At 34.6% G+C, this 13,796-nt stretch overlaps 1 protein-coding gene across 2 annotated transcripts in view; it reads left to right on the top strand.

The window, feature by feature from the left end:
* The window catches only part of SORT1_1 (Sortilin), a 97,568-nt gene that overhangs the window by 14,146 nt on the left and 69,626 nt on the right, over positions 1 to 13,796 (top strand). For both annotated transcript variants that reach the window (XM_051213959.1, XM_051213960.1), the window contains one exon: positions 211 to 271. In XM_051213959.1, coding sequence (XP_051069981.1) covers positions 211 to 271 — 61 coding nt within the window. The remainder of the gene's footprint in view (positions 1 to 210; positions 272 to 13,796) is intronic.

The raw sequence follows: 13,796 nt of genomic DNA, 5'->3' as shown, positions 1-13,796 counted from the left end.
GTGGTTGAAAGACTGAGAGCTCACCGCCATATCTCAAGGTCTTGAGTTACTTAATATGAAACTGTGAAGAAACAGCTATTTGTTGATTCTTGGATCACGATAGCTATCTATAACTAACATCAGACTGTTTTGGAAATTGTTAATATATACATAATTCTTTATGAAATATTAAGTAAATTATTACTTTCTTTTTTTCATCGTAATTTTTAGTTTTATTCAGTTTTGGAAGTTGAAGATGATTCAGCGTTTGTTCATGTAGATGCACCTAATGGTAAGTGATCAATATTTCAATTGTACGTCTAGTTTTACATAATCATTTCAGTTATATGTATATACTTCTTTTGTACGCAAAAATTAGTAGAGAAAGTAATCTTGTTAGGTTTAGACAGATTCTATAAGCAAACTGGAAGTTGTTTGAGTGATTAAACTCAAATGTTCTTGTAGAATCAAATAGAAATATTTCATTACATCTATGTTGAAGGCAAGTTTTAAATAGAGCAAGATCTGTAGTGCTGAATATATGGAACAAGAACTTGGTAGATAATGGTTGAAGACAAAGAAATCTTAAAATTAAGATATCAATTAGTCGAGTATCCAATGCATGATAGTGAACTTTAAAAAAAAAAGAGATTCCTTTGCTGGATTTTATGTGTTCTTTGTAATTTCATAAAGTGCCTGAAGTTGAATCTGTGAATTATTATATTCCTTTCTATTGATTAAATGCGAGTCTATTCATCTCTGAATCATGTAAATCAATAATAATATGTTAGACATCTTTACAATTACGGTTCCGAACATTATAGACATATAATGTGTTATGACTGGTTCGTCACTAATTGTGATGTCAGAATCGCTTATCACTTATACTTGTGAAAGAAGGACCCACTCCAATTTCCATGTAAGAATATCTAGACTGGTACAAGTGATGATATATTAACCCTGAAACATGACGACAACGCTAGTCGAAAATTCACACTCATTTATATATTGGTTGAACATTCATTTTGATTAATGATAAAGATGAAATTACATTTATGAAAAATACCCAGAGTTATAACACGTCACATGTTGCATATAATACTGAGCCTAATTCATGTTAATTGAATACAAGAATATTGTATCTCAGATATACATCATACTCAAATAAATTAATATTATACCGAATAGAAGATCACACCGAAAAACCAAAACAAATACTACACTGAATATCTTGACAGAGTTTTGTTCTCTGAGCTGGATGGTTTATTCGTGGAGCTTTCATCGTACTTCTGGACGACATCATCAGCACAAACTTCAAGTAGAAGTGAAGTGTTCGAATTTCTGTATATGTGATTCACAGCTTGTCCTGTACACATCGAAGTGCTGATGATGTTGTTCAGAAGAACGATGAAAGCTCCAAGACCAAACCATCCAGCTCAGAGAACAAAACTCCATCAAAATCATCCACCTGAGCTAAAAATCTTCACCACTACACTGAATAATTATCAAATTGAATTAATTAATATTGAACAAGAATCACAATGAGTAAAACAATGTAATTTTGCCTTTTTATCCTGTCATAGTGTCAACACTTAAAAATTTGTAGGAAAACACAAACAGAATGTACCGAATTGTTTGCTTATCTTCTAAAACATACTCTAGAGGAGCATGTAAATCACAAACGTTTGAAATGTTATAATTTAATTAAATTTGAAAGAACAAACTACAGGTTTGAAACGAAATGTTCATGATCATTTAATAAAGTTAACTTACACTTTAGGGGTAATAAAAACATTTTTCAGACTATATACAATAAAAGACTGATCAATTAGAGTCCTAAACATCAATGGGGAGATTCAAGTAAACAATACCAAGTGAATTTAAACTTCACCCCATTGCACAAGCAAGTGGCTATCAGGACTCATTAACTAAGTGGATAACGCGATGGCGTTTGAAGCGAACGGTATTGAGTTCGAGTTTTGGAGTGAACATCAACTTGAGATGCAGGTACATCCAGCCCACGAGCCTGAAATAGGACGAAATGCGCGTCCTGGATTCAACTGCTAGCCACTATCCATCTTTGCTTATAATACTTGTGAATTAAGGCAATATCGAGATGATACATACAGTATACACATATGCCAATAGAGAGTTTTGAGCACTAGAATCGTTGGCTATGGTGACACTTGAGGAGGAAGCCGAAAGAGGAAGTTTAGGGTTGAAAGTCGATGTAGGAGGAATAATAGGAATTGAAGAGGAAGGTTGATTATGAATACAGTGGTCTCGAGTGCTGTTAGAGGTATGAGGGCGGTTATCACTTCCCGGTTGCCCACACCGAGGAAGGGTTCTTCTGGAGGTACCTGAAAAGGAAATTGGATTAGAGGTGGTCTCAGTGACCTGAGAGCGTGACCGCAGTGCCCAAGGGACAACTGCTCGAAGCCGGTCGCGCACAGCCTTTTCGTGGGAGGTTTTTGACGTGTTAACTCCGTTCTTCAAAGGGCCTTACCGCCGGAGACGGAAATCCCTGAGGTAAGGTGAGGTGTGCATTTTTAGGGTCGACCTTTTCTAACCCCACCTCTCCTTGTGGGAAGGCAGCATCGCTGTCATGCTGGTTGTCTGAAGGAAACACCTTACTGCTGTCACACCTCTGTACAGTCAGCAGTACGACTTCGCCTTCGGACCTTGGGTTTGTTGCTTTTAGTCTTACCGCTCTTCAACCGACCTGTCTGACATGGTAGGACCTTGAGGTACGGTTGTTCCAGCCAGTATAGCTCGGTTGCTTCATCACAATAGGCAAGCCCGACCACCACGTCAAGGTAGCAACAACGGTCGGGACATATGCCAATAAGAGACTGATCAATTGCAGTCCTAAACGTCAATGGGAAGATTCAAGTAAACAATACCAAGTGAATTTATCTACAACTGTTTAACGGATTTTGTAATCTATCCTGTGTGAAGTTAAATGACAAACATTATGATCCTATACTGTACACATTGACACTAATTAAAACTTCAGGAATTCATTAGCTATAATTTAACAATCAGAATCAATTAATAAGCGCATCTAGACTCCATAAATTAGCAATTAAAATGATCGTTAATAAACTGCACTTCAAACAGTATTTCGATCATATTGTAAGATAATTGAACTGTTTTTTGAAGTGTTTCACTCAGTATCTCAACTGTTTGTTCAAATGTTTTATCAATAATCTATTTTCTTTGATAGCATCCTTATAAACATAATCTCTTAGGTCGGTTCCTATACTAATAATTTTCGTCCATTATGTAACTTCAACAGCTTTTTTCAAAATTTTCAGTATCTAATATTATATTTAACCAGTTTGTAGTTTTATTATCAGTTTCCATGTAAAACTAGTTTCATTCTAAATCTTCATTAAATTTAGTCAATTTTTGATTTGTATCACATCAATTAGCTTAGATAAAACCGAATACTTTTAGTAGTTTTTAAAAATTATTGCTTTGTCGCTAACCGTTTTTTATGTTTGCCTCCATAAATTAATTTAGTATAAGAGTTAATATGTCATTTGTTAACTGGCCATTTAATTTCACACTTTTTACTCTCATATTTTACTAGAGAGTAGTGAAATTTTTCAAACGTGAGATTTTGTCATCTAATCAGGGGTTAGGTGTTAGAATCCACGATTGCAAATGATTGAGCGATCATATAACGATGAATTATTTTAAGTAGCAGGATAATCTCAAATCGTTTCTTTTATAATGATGCTTATTCTCGTCTTAACAGACTATTTCCACTTGTATTAAACATGGCTACAGATAACAAAAAAGTAAATATTCGTGAGGAATTTCAGAAGACAATCACTACCGATTTATGTATATAACATTTAATGCGCCCATGATACCTTTTCAATTGACATACTCTCCGTGGATCTTCATCAACTGAGATGATTCGGCCACGTGTTGCGTATGCCTTAACACCGATTACCACGGCGCGCAATGCTAACCGGTGTTGGAGATGGTTGGAAGAAAGTTAGGGGCGGCCAAACCAAAACGTGGCATCAGTCATTGAAGTCACTAACTTCTAGTCTTAACGATGTTGATAGATGCAGACTACTTGTTCGGGGTCCGCGTGATTATCGTAACCGATGGTTAGAGACTCCTGGTGACACGGCTCAGAATCGATTACAAAAGCGTAGGTGTAAACACTCTTTGTCTTCCTTTAAATTATGAGATTAAAATCGCTTCATATCTTTCTTTCTACGAACTAAGACTTTCTTCCCATACTATGTCCTTATATGCAATCTTTCTTTTGTATATTACCACCATTGAATTAACTACTTCTATGAATTTGGTGTTCATCTTGTTGTGCTAATGTGGTATGGCAAGTTGGACCGATGCATATATGTGCCTGGTCCTACGTTGTAACTGACTGACTCTTAACCTTCCGGATTAAGAGGTAACAAGTAGGAGTAATAAAAATCTTTTTTCAGATTAATAATGCATAAAAATTCAAACAGCTCAGTAAATACAATGCAGTGCTTAAACTTGTCAGATTTCCATAGCATTAATTCGTTTTTGTGTGTGTTTGTGTTACACGAATTTGTGGGAATTCTTTAGATGAAATGATTATTTGAGTAATTTTCGTCGAATAATTTATGTAACTCATTCATAAAGTTCAGAATTACATACTCGTCTTTGTAAAGTACGTTTTTGTGTCATAATCAATATTAGTAACTTTCTGCATAAACTAAATTAGATTGAATAGGATTTTTCACCTATAACTCGTTAAAATCAGATTGTTTTTTATTACTACATCAGCGCTTCGTGAAAATACTGAGTCCATGATTTTGTAATTCTTGTTCTATCATACATGACATTAATAAAACAATCAATTTATTTTCAACATATTTGGTTAATTTCATTTCCTATTGGTACAAGCACTTTTTTTAAGTGAGTAAGTGTTCAAGAAACCTTTATTCAGTTGTGTTTTGTACCAGTTAGCACTCATCATCACCACCTACCTACCTATAATTTTGATGAAACTGATACCTTTTATAAAATTTGAACTTAAGTCGCCCACTAAGTCCACCACTAAGCTTTTTGAGTCATGACTAACGTAACGCAGGATTGACATATATATACAATTCTTCGATTTGTAATTATTCAATGGTACGAATGTTGTATCATGAAGTAACAAGTCATTGCACAGGTCATAAGGGTAAATATATAATTTTTATGACTTGTTTGTAAAGAAAAAAGATTTACTAATATCATTATATTATTGTCCTTTAATAATTAGTAATAATGAATCACAGAATGATGTTAAAATGTATGGAAACACAGTTGATTTGTCAATCATCTGTAATAGCCTGAAATCAACTATTTCAGTGTTGATTCATCTTAACTTACTGTATCAATAGCTTGTTAAAAAACATAATGACAACTTACAAGATAACAACAATAAACCCACAACTCGTCTTAATTTCATACATTGACAAACGATGTACGATTAGTCTATTTGTTTTCTCTGTTATTTATGTAAATCCAGTACTCACTGTGTAGTGAACGAGAACACAAATGGAGACAACCAAATGTATTTGAATACTAAATTACATAATTTCTTCATAAAATCTGAGAATCATACAGTAAATAATTCATTTGCAAAATATCAATTAATTGTCTCAGACTTTGTTATTCCTTTGTTTCTTTATCAATCACTCTCTATTCTCGTTCTCTTTTCTTTTTTTCTCAACTTTCTGCCATCAGGCATTCCACTTTCGACTAGTGATATATACTACTTATATCTGTTGATATCAATAGCATACACCACAATCGAATTATTGTTGATAATTATATTTCAATAGTTCTATAAATAAAACTATATTGTTTAAATTCATAGTTCAAGTGTTAACACTTACAAACGTACAAACATATCTAACACATTTTTATTCTTAGTATAATTTTATTTATAGCGTTTTAACATTTATTATCAGTATATGGTTGTGGAGATTATTGGATTTTCGATTGAGATCATGAACCGATTGATGTAAGACCACCATTGAAAACCTAGTATTACTGGACGTCCGTTTCGTCCTATTGTGGGACTCCTCAGCAGTGCGCACCCACGGGACTAAAGGCCCTGGGTCCGAATCCCGCAGGCGGTTAAAGTTCTGTCTCTTAAGACATTGGAAGCTATATATTTCAATATTATTATTATTTATCTATCTAAAATGGGGATAAATATTCCTTATCTATAATAGAATAGCTTAATAATAACATCTCAGTTAATGTCAGTCAGTCAGTCAGTAACAACGTAGAACTTCGTATGTACGTACATCAGTTCGAGTCGCCATACCACATCAGTTAATGTAGATGAATAAATTAGGATTGGAATCCCATTAAGGCCATTAGTTCTTTAAAGATTATATGCTAACGTTGTCGACAGATTAAAATAACATGAAATCTAGGTTAAGCAGGTTTTCTTGCTCTTTACACTGAATTAAAACATGAAATCTATACTCATTCTACATTCTTTCACATTGTGTATAACAACAAAAAAAGTTCTTTTATAGTCAACGATTATTCAATATAACACAGTAGTCATATTACTTATATACTTTTACAAAATAATGGTCATGATTTGATATTTATTTTTCAGTTTAATTGATCACAGATTTTTCTATTATCGATATTTGTTTATGTTAAAGACATCAGTTGATGAACATAAATCAAATATGATACGAAATGACCCATTTTTAATACGTTTTACATATGCCACATAAATCTATGCATGTTCTCAAAAGTCGTGGTACGGACGAGGGTAGGGAGAGTCAACTCTCCCTCACGAAATAGTCACTCGTATACAGCCACTGTCAGAGAAGTCCTACTCATTGCCTTATCGCGGTGGTGTTGTTTACAAAATTGAGAGAACAAATAGTGAATACGTTGCGCTTTAACCCGGGCTGGTGTATACGGAGGGTCCCCCTAGAGGAGTAGGAAGACCTTGATTCTAAACCAATGGTACACATGAGCTCCAGGATGCTGAGGGAAAAGTGGCGTATGAACCTTTTGTTGGTAGTTGGCTGCCATGAGATTGTATCTCCTAACGTTGCTGCAACAACTCATGGATTGGACCTCTAGGTCAAAGGCTAGGAGAGTGGCCTCCTAAGAAAACCACCTGCTTCGGCTTGGGCGCCCGATCAGTATTCCAGCTCTCATACAAATCGAATGATGAAGTGTGATGTATGTATATATGTGATGTTTCCTTGTACCGATGTTTATATGTTTGAATAAACAAATAAACAAATAATCAATGTAATTTGTGATATCATATGAATATAAACGCTTATGTTCAGCTGTAAATAAACCCTAAAGATTTAATAGTATAAAGTGAATTTATTAAGCATTGAATAATGTTTGTTCTACCTAATTATTAATAAATAATAATAATCAAGGACAAATATAAATGTCAATTAGACAAAACAAAGTTGAACAATGTAAGATACTTGAAGTCTGAAATTCAACATTAGCAAAATTATCAATTTTTTATTTATATCTCTAGTGTGTAGTGATATATTGTATAGTAAATTTCTTTGAAAGTCTATTGGGACTTATTTATTTATTTTATATAAACACATAAACATTGGTACAAGGAGGCACCAAATGGATATGCGCTACATAGATCATTCGATTTGCGTAAGTGTTGAGATACTGCCCAGGTGCCCAAACCGTAACAGGTGGTTTTCTTAGGAGGCCACACCTGGAGCCTTTGAAGTGTGGTTCTTCTTCTTCTTCTTCTCGATAATAACTGCATCAATACTTAAAATGTATTTGATTATATTAGAGTTTTTAGGTGTATTACGATATTAAAGAAAAATACCATTTTCTACTTTTAAATCCATTGTAAGTATACTAATAGTTTATTAATGTGATGTGATGGCAACTTGGACCAATGCACATATGTACCTAGTCCTACATTGTAGCTGACTGACTGACTGAATATGATGTATTATTTATGTATTGTAAAAATTTCTGTAAACAACAATTACCGGATATATGGAAGAAAACTATAGGTAATTAATAAGTATTTTCACAGATTAAATCACAGAATGGACTAGGACAATTCCACGATTTCCAAAAATCCTTCTTTATTAAAAATAACCATGCACTCACTAGTGACTGGCTTAAAGATACAACTGCTGCTGTTCTAGTGAGAAGCCATGTACAATGGAAATCAACTGTATTAGATATGAGACGCTAATCCACATTAAGCAATATATAAGGGTTGATTAATATTTTGAATTGATTGAAATTAGACAAGCGAACCACTGAATACCGGTTCAGTAGTTTATGGAATAAACATTCATGTGTAAGACCTATGATTCCGGGTGATGGATCATAAAAGTGCTCACTACTTTAGAGTCCCATATTAGAATGAAGCAGCTATCCAGTGCTCTAGCGTTTTTGATTGTGATCTAGCTAAAATAAGTTTGTGATCTAAACTACAAAAATTTGACAATCTCCACAGGTTCTCCATACTTGTCATATATATGTATACAACTTGATTCTTGTTTCTTAATTGCAGGTCAAAATGTTGCTCGAAGAAAAGGGCATGAAATAGTAGGAACAAACACAAATATAGAAATGCTCATTTTGTTATTTCATGTGTACATAGCTTTTGTCGTTCAGATAATTATTGGACACTCTTGGAACACTGTAGTCTATCGATAATGTCAACAGTATTTATTCGTATGATCCTTATCATTAGTTTTTCATGTAAACCAGTGTCAATTTGTTTTAGGCTACTCCCTTTTCCACGGACGTGTCTCGATGAAATATCACTCACGCTGATCTTAATATTTGAATTCATGAGTCTGTCTAAGGTAGACCACAAGTGAAAAGGTAGATGAACTAAATGGCTGTTTCGTCCTAGTTTGGGACTCCTTGGCAGTGCGCATTCATGATCCCGCACGCAGCACTCGAACCCAGGACCTCCGATCTCACGAAAACGTCTAACCTCTAGACCACTGAGCCGGCATCCAGCAGTGTCATTTTCTAACTTCGATCGATACATAATTCTGCGCAACTCTTCATCCATTGTCTGAGGTTAATAACTGTCTCCACTCGACACGGATTGGATTACACTGGTGTTATATCTTGTGACCGCTGATTAGAGGGCAGTGAATTATCAGTCGAACCAAGGACGCATAAAATACATGCGGGCAGCCTAGATTACTGATTGGTCCTGCTTTCCGCCTAGCCCAGCCAGTTAGGTCCAGAACGCGAATCTCAGCCTCTGCAATATGAATCATTATATTTCAAATATACTAAGTTTATATACCAATCAAACAGACCACAACGTACCAATAAAATATGAAACAACATTTGTACAAGAATTAGCCAGATGTGGCTGTGAATGAGGGAGGTAGTAATTAATATACTGGGTATAACTCAAGAATGGTAAAACGCATAATAATAGTTTATGGGTCAAAATAAAGCTTATAATAAGAGGAATATGAATATGTATAGTTTAGTGATTTAACAATTATACAACAGAAATACACGTTTAGTATTGGTCCATAAATGGATCCCAAAAGTTACCATCCATTATTCTTGTCGGGACATAACAACTAGCCAAGGCTTCTCACTAGAACTTGAAGCCAGTCACCAGTGAGCACATAATTATTATCAGAATGAGGATTTGTGGAAATTGTTGTCCCTTTAATAATTGACTTCATGAGTCGATTTAAACTAGATCACCATTGAAAACCTGGAAGCACTCGATAGCCATTTCGTACTAGTATGAGACTCCTCAGCAGATTTTCAAAGGTGGTCTAGCTTAGACCGATTCATGAATTCAACTAATAAGATTACTACAATCTCCACAAATCCTCATTCAAATATTTCTTTTAAAATTTACTTACAGTTTTAGAAATGGTTCTATGAAAGTCAATCCAAAGTATTTTTATTCAATCCCAGTGATTCATGACTTGAATTCTTCTCAAGATCCCATATTATTCATCATCATAAACTTACGAAATTGTAATCTTTTAATTAAAAAACTTGCTTAGATGTTTGGTAAGATTATAATTTATGAACAAACCTTACTTACTTACTTACTTACTTACTTACTTACGCCTGTTACTCCCAATGGGGCATAGGCCGCACACCAGCATCCCCCAACCCACTCTGTCCTGGGCCTTCTCTTCTAGTTCCATTCAATTCTTGTTCATTTTTCTCATGTCTATCTCCATTTCTCGGTATAATGTGTTCTTTGCTCTTCCTCTTAACCTCCTTCGGCCTTGAGGATTCCATGTGAGGGCTTGTCTTGTGACGCAGTTCGGTGCTTTCCTCAATGTGTGTCCTATCCACTTCTAGCGCTTCTTCCTGATCTCTTCCTCCGCTGGGATCTGGTTTGTTCTCTCCCACAGTACGTTGTTGCTAATAATGTCCGGCCAACGGAACCGAAGTATTTTGCGTAGACAACTGTTAATAAACACCTGTATTTTCTGGATGACCACTTTCGTAGTTCTCCAGGTTTCTGCCCCTTATAGTAGAACTGTCTTGACATTTGTATTGAAAATTCTGACCTTGGTGTTGGTTGAAAATTGGTTCGAGTTCCAGATGTTCCTCAGTTGTAAATATGGTGCTCTTGCTTTGCCGATCCACGCTTTCACATCTGCATCAGATCCACCGTGTTCATCAATGATGCTGCCCAGATATGTAAAGGTTTTTACATCTTGCAAATCTTCTCCGTCAATTGTGATTGGATTGTTGCATGCTGTGTTGTATCGGAGAATCTTGCTTTTCCTTTTGTGTATATTGAGACCTACTGCTGGTGAGGCTGTTGCTACACTGTGCGTCTTCTCCTGCATTTGTTGTTGCGTTTGAGATAGAAGGGCCAGATCATCAGCGAAGTCTAGATCGTCCAACTGCATCCTAGATGTCCATTGTATCCCATGCTTCCCTTCAGACGTCGACGTCTTCATGATCCAGTCGATCACCAGGAGAAAGAGAAAGGGTGAGAGTAAGCAACAAGTTTCACATTTTGGCGCAAAATTCATTTATCCATATAATGAAATAGTGTTTTAATATTTTACATGATATCGGTTCATAATGAAAACCTTAAATCTAATTCCTCACTTTAATCATCAAATGTAAATTCTAATTTTTCATACTTATTTATAAACTTCATTTATTCTTAACTAATAGATGGATATTCTCAAGGTAATTTTAATCGTCTCTCAAAGATCGTCTATAAATTATAGTTTTGCCGTTAAACTTTTTTTTTCCTCATTGTTCATGGATACATGTTTATATTATTTATCAGTGAAGTGAATATGAATAACTATCAATGAAATGATTTACTATGAATTAATTATATATTATGATTATTTATTTATATTGTTTAGTCTTAATGTGTGAATACATTTTCTGTATAACTCCTTAAGTGAAATGATATAATTTTAATGATTGATATCATGAGTCAATTGAAGGTAGACCACTATGAAAAATCTAGAAGCATTGGATGGCCATTTCATCCTATTATAGGACTTCTCAGCAATGCGCATCCATGGTCCCAACTCGCGGGATTCGGACACAGGACCTATCAGTCTCGCGCTTGAGCTCTTAACCACTAGACCACTGAGTTGGCTGGCATCCAACAGTGTTAATATCTAACTTCAATTAATCCACATAATTGAGCGACACAACCATCATTGTCTGCAATGAGTTACTATCTCACAATAGACCCAGTTGAACTCCACTGATCATTGCTTCTCCTTAGAACTCTAGGAAATATCTCCAGTGCTTCCAGGTTTTTCATGATGGTCCAGCTTCAATTGACTCATGTTCTCAACCACTGAAATTATTATAATGTCCACAAAACCCATCTGTCTCCACTTCTCAGCGTAATGTGTTCTTTGGTCTTCCTCTTCACCTCTTTTGGCGTTGAGGATTCTATGTGAGGGCTTGCCTCGTGACTCAATAGGGTGGTGTCCTATCCACTTCCAGCTATTCTTCCTCTGTTAGGATCTGGTTTGTTCTCTCGGAATTAAAAACTCCACAATCAATTATTTGCATATGACTTCAGGGTTTTTATTTCAAAGTTGTTTATAAGTATCCAAAGACTTATCATTAGGTCGTTGTGCATTTAGTTAGTTTATATCACAAACTAATATTAAATTGATATACCACTCTTATCGATCTTCAATTTATCTGATGGGACAATTTAAGTTAACTTATGACGTAACATCAATTTTATAGTATCGTTCATAAGTTGAATGGATCACAGATCTCATGTAGTTTTTCTAATATTTGAACTTCTTTTAAAGATTTTATTGATGATAATTTCATTTTATTAACCATTACAGTTGATCTAAATATTATAAATAAGGGGTCAAAACCTAGTCATTTATAATAATCAGAAAGATGATTCAAATAGTGATCAAATATTCATGATTGTGATTTTGAGATGTTCTATTTCTTCTGTTTTAATTTTTCTAGTGTATCAACTGAAGAAGTCATAAAAATAAATTTGATCGAAAACCATTTTGATAGTCTAAATTTAAAAATTTACAAATCATAAATTATTTGAGCATAATATAATTGATTAAATCTGTAACTTGTTTGGATCATCTTAGGGTGTCACACTTGAAGCCTTTGAATTAAAGGTTTAATCCAAAAAGCAGTGGAGCAACGTTAGAAAATGCAGTCCCATGGTAGCCAGTGACCAAAGATTGGTTCATACGCCATTTGTTCCTCCAGGATACTGGAGCCCATGTGCACCACTGGTTTGGAATCAGGGTTTTTCAACTTCCGTAAGTGGACTCTCCATGTCCACCAACCCGGTTAAAGCTCCGGACATTCGCTTTTTGTCCTCTCAATTTCGTAAACAACACCCCCGCCACGAAATGGCAGTGAGTAGGACTTCCCTAGCAGAGGCTATATACTTGTGGCCATGTGAGAGCATTTCGAGAGGAAGAACGGACTCTCCCCACTCTCGGCCATACCAGGGCATTTGGGGGCCATCTTGTGTGTATTACCTTAAAATAGCAATCATAATACAATTTTACATAGAATAAATAGAATGTGGCTTGCAGTTTAATTCAAGATACGCGTTTTGTCCCATCTTAGATTTATCACCAACTTGATATGCCAGCATAACGGAATTAATATCCATTACAAAATTAACAATAATGTTAATTAAATTTCAGTTGAAAAATCGACAACTGGATAATATGAACCGTTAAAACTTGAAATAAATTCATATTCGTTGCATAAGTAACCATCTGAACTTAGTAGTTAAGTGGATAAGACGTTGGTGTTTGAAGTGAAGAATACTGGTTTAGAATATCAGAGTGAATGCAAGTGCATCCGACAGATGAGTCCGAAACAGAAAGGAACGCTCATCCTGAATTCCACTACTAATCCTATTTCATTCATTCCATGTAAACAGTATAATTGTATTAAAATGTATATACTTAATGTGTGGTACTTTTCTAGGTAAACGTAAAAACGTCTCTAAACTTCTCAGTACGATTTTCATTTGATTTCTCATAATATTAATATACTGTCTTATCTTTCTAAATGTCTAAAATAACTATCCTTCATATATATATATATATATATATATAACAGTTATTGTTGTCAATATCATCAATTATTCATCTTTAGTGTTGCTATAATCATTTATTTATTTCCAGTTTTCTTGTTTATATAGTCTGAATCAGTTTATCAGAGGAAGAAAATTCTTTTCTTCCCTTTAGTAATCTCTTTGTTCAACTATACCTACTTTCTTTTAAGAACAATATTAATAACTACTATCTTTTTATTTAAGT

The sequence above is a fragment of the Schistosoma haematobium genome, chromosome 3 (assembly GCF_000699445.3).
Source record: "Schistosoma haematobium chromosome 3, whole genome shotgun sequence".
Lineage (NCBI taxonomy): Eukaryota > Metazoa > Platyhelminthes > Trematoda > Strigeidida > Schistosomatidae > Schistosoma > Schistosoma haematobium.
The sequence above is the reverse complement of the archived record's forward strand: the minus strand, read 5'-3'. Positions and strand labels throughout refer to the sequence as shown.